The following is a 15,454-nucleotide window of genomic DNA, read 5'->3' as shown; positions in this document are numbered from 1 at the left end:
CAGTCCTTAAAGGTGCTTGCTTGCAAAGCCTGACAGTTGCAGTTTAGATGTAAAAAGTGGCACATGAATCTAGGGTTCACTTGCAGTAACTGGCCCTAGCATGCCCATACACACACACACACACACACAGAGGAAGAGAGGGAGAGAAATACAGAATGATAAAGAGACAAACAGATAAACAGTTCAAACAGACAGAAATATTTAAAAAACAGAGCTGGAGAGATTGCTCAATGGTTAAGGTGTTTGCCTGAAAAGCCTAAGGACCCAGGTTCAATTCCCCAATACCCACATAAAACCAGAGGTACAAGGCGGGATGTGCAACTGGAGAACATTTGCAGTGGCTAGAGGCCCTGGCGTGCCCATTCTCTCTCTCTCTGACTCTTTCTCTCTCTCAAATAAATAAATTAAAATATATTTTAGGTCTGGAGAGATGGCTTAGCAGTTAAGCGCTTGCCTGTGAAGCCTAAGGACCCTGGTTCAAGGCTCAGTTCTCCAGGACCCACGTTAGCCAGATGCACAAGGGAGCAAACACATCTGGAGTTCGATTGCAGTGGCTGGAGGCCCTGGAGCACCCATTCTCTCTCTTTCTCTCTCTCTCTCTCTCTGCCTCTTTCTCTCTATCTGTTGCTCTCAAATAAATAAATAGAAATGAACAAAAAAAAATTTTAAATAATTTCAAAAAAGGAAATTTTTTTTAAAAAATCAGAAAAAAAGGGGGAGGGAGAAAAATAAAATAAAATAAATCAGGCTGGTTATGGTGGTGTAAGCATTTAATCCCAGCTCTCAGGAGGCAGAGGTAGGAGGATTGCTATGAGTTCAAGGCCACCCTGAGTGAATTCCAGGTCAGCCTGGACTAGAGTAAGACCCTACCCCCCCGAAAAAAAAAAAAAAAAAAAAACCAGCAACCTTGAGCAGGGTCTGTACCATGTTCAGGATGGGCCTGATTCGGTGCCTGCCACTCAGAATCTGCCACTTATGGTTTGCTGAGTGAAAGCACAAATTCCCTGTCATTTTCTCACTTCTGTGTGAGACCTTTGGCAAGGCAAATATTAAATGAAATTTACAACCAATTTTCCTCATTAAAAAAAAAATATTTTAGCCTGGTGTGGTGGTGCACGCCTTTAATCCCTGCACTCGGAAGGCAGAGGTAGGAGGATCGCCATGAGTTTGAGGCCACCCTGAGACTAATTCCAGGTCAGCCTGAGCCAGATTGAGACCCTACCTTGAAAAACAAAACAAAACTATATATATATTTTTTTTGTTGTTGTTTTGTTTTCCAATTATATGTATGTATGTGTATATATACATATATATGTGTGTGTGTGTGTGTGTATATATATATATGTGTGTGTATATATATATATATATATATATATATATATATACATAATTTTTATTTATATATTTGAGGGGGAAAGAAAAATAGGCAGATAGAATGGACACACTAGGGCCTCCAGCCGCTGCAAGCGAACTCCAGACACTAGCACCACCTGTGCATCTGGCTTACATGGGAACTAGGGCATCAAACCTGGGTTCTTAGGCTTCACAGGCAAATGTCTTAACCATTAAACCATCTCTCCAGCCCCTATCTCTTATTTCTTAATGGGTCTAGGGAAATCTTGGTCAACTTAGCCCCTTGGGCTGAACTCATGAAAGTGGAACACAGAACTGGTAAACTTACTGAAGCAGTCCTTCTTACAGGTGGAGCTCCTGAGGAAGTAAGGCGAGATTCCAGGATCTTAGCTTTCTCTCGGACACTTGTAAATTTATTAGACAAAGTTCTAGATTCCTGACTATTCTGACAAGAGGTAGATCCTGCTTTAATATGAAATGTGATATTTTCAAGGCAGTCTTCATATTGGCTAGCAGCTGAAGAAATTGACTCTATTGGAGAAAAGAGGGCATTTAATTAGTGTGTGAATTCTTTTTTTTTCTTTTTCTTTTTCTTTTGTTTTGTTTTGTTTTCTGAAGTAGGATCTCACTCTAGCCCGGGCTGACCTGGAATTCACTATGTAGTCACAGGGTGGCCTCAAACTCTCAGCAATCCTCCTACCTCAGCCTCAGTGCTAGGATTAAAAGGGTAAGCCAACACACCCAGTTTTTGGTTTTTTCCCCTTTAGAATTTTGTTTTTTGAAGCAGGTCTCACTCTACAGCCCAGGCTGGCCTCCAATTCATGGCAATCCTCCTACCTCAATCTCCTGAGTGCTGGGATTAAAGGTATGAGCCATCATGCACAGTTCTGATCTTTACATTATTAAAAAAATACAATAAGCCAGGCGTGGTGGCACACGCCTTTAATCCCAGCACTCGGGAGGCAGGGGTAGGAGGACTACCATGAGTTCAGTGCCACCCTGAGAATACATAGTGAATTCCAGGTCAGCCTGGGCTAGAGTGAGACTCTACCTTGAAAAACCAAAAGGAAAAAAACAAAAGTAAAATAAAGATTAGACCATGAGTATACTAGAAATAATAGCACTAAAGAGAAGATACTTAATTCTAGTTGAACAGGCAGAAATATTTAAGAACTAAAAGTGTTTAAGTACAAGGTAGTATTTTAAGTTTCAAATTCTAGATAATTCAATGTTTCTGTAATACATTTAGTAATGCCTATAGGTATGTCCAACCTGAAACCCATGGGCTGCACTGCAGAGTCACTACAAATGTAGCCCAACACTTTTGTAAATGACAATGTCATGTTGCAGTGTCAAAAGGTGGGACACCCTGAATAAGTACAGAGGAGGCTCTGCATTGGCATATTTCCACCACCGTGATGCCAACACAAGTTTCCTAAGTTACTAAGTCACCAACACTGCCACTGTGACCACAAACTCAGGTCCACAATCCACTGCTTAGTTCCCTTCCAAAAGAAAATTAAAATATAGCTTGGGCCCTGAGAAAACACCTTTGCTCTGGAAGAAGACCATCATTAGGTCTCATCCTAGCTTCCCAGGACTAATGGACAAGAGCTGTGAGTTCCTCTCCCAGAATATCTCTCTCCCTGTGTGTGATTACCTGGGCTGAGCGGCGTGCTGACGCTAGTAGGTGCGTGGTTCAGTTTGGGTGTTTTGCATGAAGCTTCCTTAAAGGAGTTGCTTTGTTCACAGGTAATACTGGACAGGTCTTGAATGTCTGTCAGTGATCTGAAGAACAAAGAATACACAGTAAGCTGGAATTGAATAGGTTTGTTATCCTATCATTTGGAAGGCTGAAGTAGGATGACTGTCATGAGTTCAAGGCTATTCTGAGTTTACATAGTGAGTTCAGGGTCAGCCTGAGCTATATAACAAGACCCTGTCTCAAAAACAAAGCAACAAAACAAACAAAAAAATAGTAATTGTGAGCGATGTTTAGAAAAACAAAACAAGTGCTTGAGAGATGGCTTAGTGCTTAAGGCACTTGCCTGCAAAGCCAAAAGACCCCAATTCGATTCCCCAGGACCCACATAAGCCAGATGCATAAGGTGGTACATGTGTCTGGAGTTTGTCTGCAGTAGCTAGAAGCCCTGGTGCACCCATTTTTTTTTTCTCTCTCTCTCTCCCTCAAATACATAAACAAAATGATTTAAAATTAAAAAAAAAATAAAACAATGTATTCCCAAGCCAGGCGTGGTGGCACATCCCTTTAATCCCAGCACTTGGGAGGCAGAGGTAGGAGGATAGCTGTGAGTTCGAGGCCACCCTGAGACTGCATGGTGAATTCCAGGTCAGCCTGGGCTACAGTGAAACCCTACCTCGAAACAACAAAAACAAAAACAAAAACAAACAAAAAAAAAAAAAAGTATTCCCAACAGGAACTTCTTTTGTTACCATAATGTTGCCCATGGGGGCTGGCGTATTACAGGCACACACCACCATATCCTGCTCTGACAGAAACTTTTCTCTCTCTCTCTTTTTCTTTTTTTTTTTTTTTTTGAGGTAAGGTTTCACTCTAGCCAGGCTCCAGGCTGCCCTGGAACTCAATCTCTAGTCCCAGGCTGGCCTCAAACTTACAGCAACCCTCCTACATCTAGCCACTATACTCAGCTTTCTTTCTTTTTTTTTTTTTTTTGGTTTTTCAAGACAGGGTCTCACTCTAGTCCAGGATGACCTGGAATTTGCTCTGTAGTCTCAGGATGGCCTCGAATTCACGGTGATCCTCCTACCTCTGCCTCAAATGCTGGGATTAAAGGTGTGCTCCACCACATAGTTTGTAAAAGATGTTATTGCCTGAAAGTAATTCCAGGTTACCAGTGCTAGATTGAGCTGCTGCCCTCCCCCAAAAATGTTATTAACTATAAATCCTTACCATCAATTTAATAATAGCTTTGTAGTGACAGAAGAAACATACAATAAGTCTATATATAAAAATGAGAAAAAAATGGTGCTGGAGAGATGGCTTAGCGGTTAAGGTGTTTGCCTGCAAAGCCAAAGGACCTTGGTTTGATTCTCCAGGACCCATGTTAGCCAGATGCACAATGGGGCGCAAGCATCTGGAGTTCATTTGCGGTGGCTGGAAGCCCTGGCACACTCATTCTCTCTCTCTCTCTCTCTCTCTCTCTTTCTCAAATAAATAAATAAAAATAAAAGTTTTTTAAAAAATGGAAAAAAATGGTGGGTATGGTGGTACATGCCTCTAATCCCAACATGGAGGAGGCAGAGGTAGGAGAATCGTTATGATTCAAGGCCACTCTGAGACTACATAGTGAATTCCAGGTCAGCCGAGGCTAGAATGAGACCCTACCTCGAAAATTAAAAAAAAAAAAAAAAACAATAAAAAGGAAAAAATGCAGATTATTGCATACAAGGAAATACTATTTTCCTAAAATTAAAACTCCATACAAATAGCCTTAGGCTACTATTGGTGGCCATACATGTCTTTCTCTTTCAGTTCCTTTGGTGCCTCCTTTAATGTCTCTTCTTGTTCATCTTCAGTACTGTGAGGGAGGAAGTAAGAAAATTTATTAACCTCTATCAGTGAAATGCATTAACTTGGCACAAAGGACCAATTTACAAGTCCCAATGAGAAGCAACAGAAAAGGTACCAAGTCTAAAATGTGGGTTGTAGCTCTGGCTGTATGATATAGCAACAAGTTCTCTGGTATGTCTGGCCTCAATTCCTCTCCAAAGGTTAGAAGAATACTCTTAAAGGGTCAGTCCAGCTCTGAAATCAGCCAGTGATTCTAAGAAAAACCAATGTAGCACAGGAGCATTGCTGGGATATAGACCCTGGAGCCAAGGACACAGCCATGGGATCTTAGCACCATGAAACAGCTTCCTGATAGAGTGCCAAGAAAGCCCAAGAGAAGCTTCCATCAGAGAAAAGGCTAAAAGAGAATACTGAAGGCAAACCTAACCCAGTTTTACTATAACCAATACGTGTATTCAATTCAGTACTCATGAGACATAGAAGCTAGAACATGTGCTAAATCCTTCCCTGTGTCTTCACATTTAATATTTTTTATTTATTTGAGGGAGAGAGAGAGGATGGGTGTGCCAGGGCTTCCAGCCACTGCAAATGAACTCCAAGCGCATGCACCACCTTATACGTCTGGCTTACATGGGTACTACGGAACAGAACCTGGGCTCTTTGGCTTTTCAGTCAAGAGCCTTAACTGCTAAGCCATCTCTCCAGCCCTGTCTTCACTTTTTTTTGGGGGGGGGTTGTTGAGGTAGGGTCTCACTCTAGGCCAGGCTGTCCTGGAAATCACTATGTAGTCTCAGGGCAGCCTCAAACTCATGGTGATCCTCCTACCTCTGCCTCCTGAGTGCTGGGATTAAAGGTGTGCGACACCATGCTCAACTTGTCTTCACATTTTTAATACTTGCAACAATGACTTAAAGAAAGAATGTTTAGGTTGACTTGTGATTTTGCAAACACTATTCTCCAAAATATTTTTCCCTACTAAGAACATAGTACAGCAACATTTTTTAGTACTCTTAATGTACACAAATGATCACATGACTTGTTTTAACTAATGAAATGTGAGTAACAGTGATGAGTCACTTCTGGACAGAAAGTTTAAAAGTTAGTACACAAGTCAACAGGTTCCACTTTTCTTGCCTCAACAATCAAGGAAACAGGAAGAAGGAGCCTCCCATAGCCTGCATCCCTGATGGAAGGTAATATATCACAGATCACACCTGGCCAACCTATGCACTATGGATATGAAGCATGAACAAGACACAAACTTTTGAAGCCAAGCATGGTGGCACATGCCTTTAATCCTAGCACTTGGGAGGCAGATATAGGAGGATTGCCATGAGTCCAAGGCAACCCTGAGAATACATAATGAATTCCAGGTCAGCCTGGGCTAGAGTGAGACCCTACTTTGAAAAACCAAAAACAAGGGCTGGAGAGATGGCTTAGCGGTTAAGCGCTTGCCTGTGAAGCCTAAGGACCCCGGTTCGAGGCTCGGTTCCCCAGGTCCCACGTTAGCCAGATGCACAAGGGGGCGCACGTGTCTGGAGTTTGTTTGCAGAGGCTGGAAGCCCTGGCGCGCCCATTCTCTCTTTCTCCCTCTATCTGTCTTTCTCTCTGTGTCTGTCACTCTCAAATAAATAAATAAATAAATAAAATTTTAGGAAAAAAAAAAAAAAACAAGGCTGGAGAAATAGCTTATCGGTTAAGGCACTTGCCTTCAACACTAAAAGACCTAGGTTTAATTCCCCAGGATCCATGTAAGTAGATGCATAAGGTGGCATCTAGAGTTTGTTTGCAGCTGCTGAAGGCCCTAGCAAGCCCAATGTCTCTGTCTGTCTGTCTCTCTCTTTCTCTACCTGCCTCTTTCTTTCTCTCAAATAAACAAACAATTAAAAAAAGAAGAAAAAATAAAAAAATAAATAGGCAACCCTACCTCGAAAAAAAAAAGAAAATAAACAAAATAAGCAGGGTGTGGTGGAACACACCTTTCCCAGCACTAGGGAGGCAGAGGTAAGAGGATCACTGCAAGTTCGAAACCAGCCTGAAACTACATAGTGAATTCCAGGTAAGCGTGGGCTACAGTGAAACCCTACTTAAAAATAAATAAATAAATAAATAAAAATAAAAAATAAGCCAGGCATGGTGGTGCATGCCTTTAATCCCAGCATTTGGGAGATAAGAGGTAAGAGGATCACTGTGAGTTTGAGGCCACCCTGAGACTACATAGTGAAGCCTGGGCTAGAGTGAGACCCTACCTCGAAAACCAAAATAAAAAATAAAAAATAGACAAAGGGGAAAGTGGGGAGGGAGGGATGGTATTACCATGGGGTACTTTTTATAATCATGGAAAATGTTAATAAAAATTGAGAAAAAAATAAATATAAATCTTTTTTTTTAATTTTTTTGTTCATTTTTTATTTATTTATTTGAGAGTGACAGACACAGAGAGAAAGACAGATAGAGGGAGAGAGAGAGAGAATGGGCGCACCAGGGCTTCTAGCCTCTGCAAACGAACTCCAGATGCATGCGCCCCCTTGTGCATCTGGCTAACGTGTGACCTGGGGAACCGAGCCTCGAACCGGGGTCCTTAGGCTTCACAGGCAAGCGCTTAACCGCTAAGCCATTTCTCCAGCCCAATATAAATCTTTTTAAAAAGAAAAAAAAATTAAAAATAGAATTCCTGGATCCCTTGCTCTGGAGGGTGTGTGCTCGGATTCCCTGGCCTCAAAGGTAGCAAGACCAGAAGAGATAAACTACCCCTCGTACTTCAGCCAAGCCACAGCTGAATCCACAAAGGAATTGAGGAGACGAGCAGGAGCGCTGCTTCCATGCTGAACCTGATAGTCAGCGCCAGGGTGTAGGAGACAGACCCTGAGGATACCCAATGCCTACCAAAGCAGAGGTCTAGGAAATTTTGCGGAAGAGGGAGCAGAAAGACTGTAGAGCCACAGGTTGAGACATTATGCCCAGGGGCATTCCCTCGCCCCCAAAATAACTGACTGCTGCTCTCATGACAAATAAACCACAACCCCACAGGGAATACCTGCAGCTCCACTGAGGAACATTCCCAATGGAATAGGGGCAGGGACAAGGGAAAAGAGGGTACCAACACATGATGTATCACAGGAAATATGTTGTTAATAACAATAATAGTAAAAGAAAAATAAATACTAAACTCTATCTTATACTTACTTATTGATTGATTAATTGATTTGACAGAGAAAGAGGTGGAGGGAGAGAGAGAATGGGCGTGCCAGGGCCTCCAGCCACTGCAAATGAACTCCAGATGTGTGTGCCTCCTGTGCATCTGGCTAACATGGGTCCTAGGGAATCGAACCTGTGTCCTTTGTCTTTGCAGACAGATAAATGCCTTAACCACTAAGCTGTCCCTCCAGCCCTAAATACTAAACTCTTTAAACAAGTAAAATAAAATTAAAATTAAAAATAACTGGGCATGGTGGTGCATGCCTTTAATCCCAGCACTTGGAAGGCAGAGGTAGGAGGATCGCCATGAGTTCAAAGCCACCCTGAGACTACATAGTGAGCTCCAGGTCAGCTTGGGCTAGAGTGAAACCCTACCTTGAAAAACCAAAATAATAATGATAATAAATAAATAAAAATAAAAGGAACTCTTCATGATATAGGAGTGGCAAAAGACTTCCTGAATAGTATCTCGGTAGTCCAAAAAATTCAACAATCGCTTAACTAGTGGGATCCCATGAAACTAAGAAGCTTTTGTACAGACAAACATACCATAAACAGAGCCAACAGACTACCCACAGAATGGGAGAAACTCTTCACCGGCTATACATCTGACAGAAGCCTAATACCTAGAATCTACAAAGAGCCAGGCATGATGGCGCACGCCTTTAAATCCCAGCACTTGGGAGGCAGAGGTAGGAGGATCACCATGAGTTCGAGGCCACCCTGAGATTACATAGTGAACTCCAGGTCAGCCTGGGCTAGAATGAGACTCTACCTTGAAAAACAAAACAAAAAAGAATCTACAAAGAACTCAAAAACCTAAGCAATAAAAAATTCAAACAATCCATTCAAAAAATGAGGCAGAGAACTGAATACAGGATTCTCAAAGGAAGAAATACAAACGGCTAATACTCACTTTAAAAAAATGTTAAAATCCCCTGGGTGTGGTGGTGCACACCTTTAATCCCAGCACTTGGGAGGCAGAGGTAGGAGGATTGCCATGAGTTTGAGACCACCCTGAGATTCCATAGTGAATTCCAGGTCAGCTTGGACCAGAGTGAGACTCTACCTCGAAAAACCAAAAAAAAAGTTCAAATCCTGCCAGGCGTGGTGGTGCATGCCTTTAATCCCAGCACTCAGGATGCAGAGGCAGGAGGATTGCCGTGAGTTTGAGGCCACCCTGAGACAAATCTGGGTGTGATAGTGCATACTTTTAATCCCAGCACTTGGGAGGCAAAGGTAGGAGGATCACCATGAGTTTGAGGCCACCCTGAGACTATAGTGAACACCAGGTGAGCCTGGACTAGATTAAGACCCTACCTTGAAAAACCAAAAAAAAAAAAAAAAAAAAAAAATTATTTTAGTTGGATATGGCAGCACATGCCTTTAATCCCAGCACTTGGGAGACAGAAGTAGGAGGATCACTGTGAGTTTGAGGCCATCCTTGGACTACAAAGGTCAGCTTGGGCTAGAACAAGACCCTGCCTCAGAAAAACAAAAATTATTTTAAAGGCAGGCATGGTAGCTCATGCTTGTAATCCCAGCACTTGGGAAGCTAATGCGGAAGGATTACTATGAGTTTAATGACAGTCTGAGCTATATTGCAAGTATCAGACAGTCAACACTAAATAACAATACTCTGTCTTGAATATATATGAATATAAACTGGGCCAGTGACACATTCCTATAATCCCAGCAATTAGGAAGCAGAGGCAGAATAATTAGCTCAAGGTCATCTTTAGCAACAGAAGTACAATCAAGGCCACTGTGGGCTATGTAAGAGCCCATCTCAAATATATACACTTTTGTGAAATACACTTTAACCAATTTCTCCCAATAATAATATCTTGCAAACTGTGAAACAATATTACAACCAGGATACTGACATTGATATAGAGTATTTCCACCAGCACAAGAGGCATCATGTTGCATATTTATAGTCATGCCTATACTCTTCTTTGTTTCTTAACTCTCACATTTCAAGAATGTTATATAGGGCTGGAGAGATGGCTTAGCGGTTAAGCGCTCGCCTGTGAAGCCTAAGGACCCCAGTTCGAGGCTCGGTTCCCCAGGTCCCACGTTAGCCAGATGCACAAGGGGGCGCACATGTCTGGAGTTCATTTGCAGTGGTTGGAAGCCCTGGCGCGCCCATTCTCTCTCTCTCCCTCTATCTGTCTTTCTCTCTGTGTCTGTTGCTCTCAATTAAATAAATAAAAAATGAACAAAAAATATTTTAAAAAAAGAATGTTATATAAATGGATCATACAGTTACTCTAGATGTTGATCTAGGTTGCTTCATGTATCAAAAACTTCCTAATGATGGAGAATGGAATTTCAAAGGGGAAAGTGTGGTGAGGGGAGGGAGGGAATTTCCATGGGATATTTTTTTATAATCATGGAAAATGCTAATAAAAATTAAAAAAAAAAAACTTCCTTGCTTTTTACTGCTGTGTATATTAACTGGATGGTTGTACTTCAGTGTCATCAGTCATGGTGAGATATCTGTGTTTCTTTGGCAACTATTACAAATAAATTATTTGTATATATTATACTATAAATATTCATGTATATGTTTTTGTGAGGACATAAGCCTTCAATTATCTGGAATAAATACCCACTAGTTACATTATTACTTTTTAAAAAAAATTTTGTTTATTTTTATTTATTTATTTGAGAGCAATAGACAGAGATAGAAAGAGGCAGATAGAGAGAGAATGGGTATGCCAGAGCCTCCAGCCACTGCAAAGGAACTCCAGACGCATGCGCCCCTTGTGCATCTGGCTAATGTGGGTCCTGGGAAATCGAGCCTCGAACCGGGATCCTCAAGCTTTACAGGCAAGCGCTTAACCACTAAGCCATCTCTCCAGCCCACATTACTACTTTGTGGCAACATTCTCAGTAAGGATTATTATCTTCTTAGTAAGTATTACCATTCCTATTTAAAAAAATGGGCCAGGGCTTTTCCTCTGCTTCCTTTCACACCATAGGTGCCCAGGGATTACACGCCCACTATACCACAGAGTCAAAAGGAAAGGAGAGGGGGAGGGCAAACGAAGGAGGAACCACCACAGCATTTGGCTTTTATATTGGTTCTAAGGATTCAAACTCAGGTACTTAAACTTGCATGACAAGTGCTTTATCCTCTACTCCATTTCCCCATTATTTTTAGAATGAAATGTAATGTTCTTGGTAGGTAGGATGTGGGGTTCTTCATGGTGTGGGGCTGTCTCTCCACCTTTCTTTAATGTACTATATTTTTTAGCATAAGAACTATATTCTATACTCTTTTTTGCATATGCCATCTTCATACCCTTGCCACTATCTACAATACCATTTTCATTCATTACACTTCTCTGCATGCCTGAATAATTCTAATTACCTTTACAACTTAGATCAAACTACTAGGGAGTGTGCTGATGCAGTTACCTTCACATTGCTTGACAAACACCTGAGCAGAAAGAGAAAAGGGTTTATTCCAGGCTGGCTAACTCCAATATCCATCACACAGACAGAGAAGCCAACACCAGCAAACACCAACACCAGAACTCAAACTTCTATCAATGAACCAAGTAAGAATGGACTACAAGATCCACATCCCAGTGACACACCCTCCAGCAAGCTGCTAGGAATTTATGTTGCAAGCTCAATCTTAATTTAAAAAAATGCATATGTGAATAAGGGAGAAAGGAGACGGGACTTAAGGGGATGGTACTGCATATACGTATGTAGATGAACAGATTACTAGAGGTGGAAAGGCCTAACTGAGGTCAGGGGAAGAGACTGAGTAAAGGAGGGGGGGGGAAGGCTAATCAAAATTTAATATGCTATGAATAAGCCTTATGGAAACCTACCTTTTTGGACAATGGAACATCCAGAAGCCATAGATTGTTACTAGAAATATTTTAGTACCAGGAATGGGATAGGAGGTCTCTGATGCCCCCAAGACATTACAGGCCATTGCTGATGCAATTGGTTTCCCACCAGGAATAGATAGTAATAAGACCCTATTGCTGAAGACACCACATAACTTGGGCTGCAAGGTCACTGAGAAAACAAGCTGAAGCTGAGCTGAAAACCTCCTCCCTGTAGACCAGCTGACAGAAGGCTGGAAAAAGCTATACTGCATACAGCCCTATGGGAGAGAGAGGTCATCAGTGGAGTTAAACAACAGTGGACACTGCAAGACTTAAGTTTGGCCAGTCAGGCCAAATTAGCCAATGGGTGTAACAGTGGTATATATATATATATTTTTTTAATTAATTAATTTATTTATTTGAGAGTGACAGACACAGAGAGAAAGACAGATAGAGGGAGAGAGAGAGAATGGGCGCGCCAGGGCTTCCAGTCTCTGCAAGCGAACTCCAGACGCGTGCGCCCCCTTGTGCATCTGGCTGACGTGGGACCTGGGGAACCAAGCCTCGAACTGGGGTCCTTAGGCTTCATAGGCAAGCGCTTAACCGCTAAGCCATCTCTCCAGCCCCAATAACAGTGGTATATTAATGCTACTCTCACTTTTGGTTGGAGAAGCTTTTCAGATGGCAGTGACCACTGGGATGACTCAAAAGGCACCATAGTGCTGAGAAGTGACAGAGGAGTATTCAGCACTGAAACATCTCTATCACACCCTCCAAGGCTCAGAGTCCATTGTGGAGGGGTGGTATAAAGAACGTAAGAACCAAAGAAAGGGTAGAACTGCTTACTGTGTAATCTGCCAAAAACAAAATGGCCTGGATGTCCATGACGTTGCAGTGTCTGGAACTACCTACACAAGACCTCCATAACAGGAGGAAAATATACATCAAATAGAAGAGAGACTGAGAGGCAGAGGGGATATAGTGGAGTGTAGATTTGTGAAGGGGAAAGTGGGGGAAGGGATGGAATTATCTTGGTTTATTGTCCATACTTATGGAAGTTGTTAATAAAAAAGTTTATGCCATGTGTGGTGGCACACACCTTTAATCCCAAGCACTTGGGAGGCATAGGTAGGAGGATTGCTGTGAATTCAAGGTCACCCTGAGACTACATAGTGAATTCCAGGTCAGCCTGGGCTAGAGTGAGATTCTACCTTGAAAAAAAAAAAAAAAAGAAAGAAAAGAAATGGGACAGGGCTGGAGAGATGGCTTATTGGCTAAGGCATTTGCCTGTATAGCCTAAGGACTCAGGTTTGATTCCCCAGTACCCACGTAAGCCAGATACACAAAGTGGAACATGCATCTGGAGTTCATTTGCAGTGGCTAGGGGCCCTAGCATGCCCATTCTCTCTTTCTTTTTCTGTCTCGTTCTCTCTCTCTTTCAAATAAATTAATTAAATATTTTAATGGGACAACAGAGAGGCAAAGACCTATGACCAAGGTCATATGGATAGAATATCCAAGTAAGGAGGTCCTTGATAAAGGAAATGAGTCACTGGGAGGCCTTAAGATTTTACAGCCCAGCCCCACTTCCTATTCTCTCTCTACTTCCTGACTCTGGCTACAACGTTCCTGCTGCCGTGCCTTCCCTGCCGTGATGGGACTGCATCGCCTGGCAACGGCCATTCAGATAAACCCTCCGCCTCCTCACTGGCTTTGCTTCAGGTACTTGGTCACAGGTACTTTGCCAAAGCTGATTGTTATGATAGTGGGTGATCCATCTGAAGCAAGCAATATGGGAACCTGGAGCACTGCCACGCCTTCAGCATCTGAACCTGGGTAACAGTAACAGTCCATACCTTCGTATGGGTTGAAAATGAGGCTCAGTCAAAATCTTAGCATTCTTTCCAAAGATCTCTCTCACTTGGAACTTTTCATCACCTGAAATAATAAAGCATATTATATATTTTTAAATATTTTATTTTTTTATTTATTTGAGAGAGAGATACAGAAATAGGCAGGTAGAGAGAGAGAGAGAGAGAGAATGAGCATGCCAGGGCCTTCAGCCATTGCAACTGCGTGCACCTCCTTGTGCATCTGGCTAACGTGGGTCCTGGAGAGTCAAACCTGGGTCTTTTGGCTTTGCAGACAAGTGCCTTAAGTGCTAAGCCATCTCTCCAGCCCAAGCATATTATATTTTAGTGATTTTTTTCTACTAATCCAGATTATTATTTTCACTCTCTATAATTTCTCTTGGTCTGTTCTAAAATTGAAATAAACATCTGGGTAAAAGTTCTTCCCTGATTTTGGGTTTAGACTGAGTGGTATAGAAAGTTTTGTTCAGCAAGTGTATTCTCCTTGCTTAGAGAGAGCTGTATTTTGACACTCAGAAACTAAGTGTGCTGTATGAAAGGAGAGAAGGGGGCTGGAGAGACGGCTCAGCAGAGCTGGCTAAGAAGCTTGCCTGGTTAGCCCTAGCCTCAACAAGAATACAACTCCGCTATTTACTGGTCTTTCAGCTATAAACACACAGTTCTTTCTGATGATGAAAGTTATTTTGTCTGTTCAAGAAGGCAAAGTAACCCGGTTCCTGTCAACAGACACCAGGGGGCGGTGAAATCAATAACTATTTGTTGACTGACTATCTCAAACAGAAGAGGCCATTTACTGGGCATTCCCAGGCAGCAAACTGGGCCTCTTGGCCACCAACACTTCCTAAAGAGAGAAGAGCGAAAAGTATTGAATACTGAAAAGGTAGTCCAAGTGTCTTGTTTTCCCTGGCATCAAATGTCTGAAATTATTTCTTCCCAATTCTCAGTAAGATACTTTTCAAGTACCTAGGCAAATAGACCATTATTCATTTTTTCTCTGTGTCTTATAGAGATGAGGAAAGAAAAAGAGCCTTCCCTGAGTCCAGATGCTCAACTCTTAAGGTCTAAGTGACTGGTAAGCAATAGGACGGCCCATCAGAACAGTGCTGCCTAAAGCAGGTATTAGGAAGCTGTGGTGGTTTGATTCAGGTGTCTCCCATAAACATAGGCTTTCTGAATGCCAGGTTCCCAGCTGATAGAAATTTGGGAATTAAAGCCTCCTGGAGGGAATGTCTTGCTGGGGGCGGGCTAATGGGTGTTATAGACAGTGTCCCCTTGCCAGTGTTTGGCACAATCTCCTGTTGCTATTGTCCACCTTATGTTGGCCAGGGAGTGATGTCCACCCTCTGCTCATGCCATGATTTTCCCCTGCCATCACGGAGCTTCCCCTCAAATCTATAAGCCAAAATAAACTTTCTTTTCCTCCCAAACGCTACTCTTGGTCACGTGGTATCTGCCAGAAATGCGAACCTGACTGCTCTGAAACCCCACTAATAGAGAGATGTTGGGAGCTAGAGACATCTCTTCCTGTGACCTTTTTAAAGGAGAAACACCAAGAAGGCATAAATTAATTCCTAATAAGCAAAATTTAGAACTTTATCTTAACATGAAGGAAGAATGGGGCCCTG

At 42.2% G+C, this 15,454-nt stretch overlaps 1 protein-coding gene across 1 annotated transcript in view; it reads right to left on the bottom strand.

Moving 5' to 3' along the window:
• Tex14 (testis expressed 14, intercellular bridge forming factor) overlaps positions 1 to 15,454 on the bottom strand; it is a 114,791-nt gene that overhangs the window by 19,691 nt on the left and 79,646 nt on the right. Inside the window, exons 19-22 of the mRNA XM_045158643.1 lie at positions 13,815 to 13,896; positions 4,851 to 4,913; positions 3,014 to 3,141; positions 1,682 to 1,884 (exon numbers count right to left, since the gene is read on the bottom strand). Of these exons, the coding sequence (XP_045014578.1) occupies positions 1,682 to 1,884; positions 3,014 to 3,141; positions 4,851 to 4,913; positions 13,815 to 13,896 (476 nt within the window). The remainder of the gene's footprint in view (positions 1 to 1,681; positions 1,885 to 3,013; positions 3,142 to 4,850; positions 4,914 to 13,814; positions 13,897 to 15,454) is intronic.

This window comes from Jaculus jaculus, chromosome 9 (assembly GCF_020740685.1).
Source record: "Jaculus jaculus isolate mJacJac1 chromosome 9, mJacJac1.mat.Y.cur, whole genome shotgun sequence".
In the NCBI taxonomy this organism is placed as follows: domain Eukaryota; kingdom Metazoa; phylum Chordata; class Mammalia; order Rodentia; family Dipodidae; genus Jaculus; species Jaculus jaculus.
This window is presented reverse-complemented; position numbering and strand designations above follow the sequence as displayed.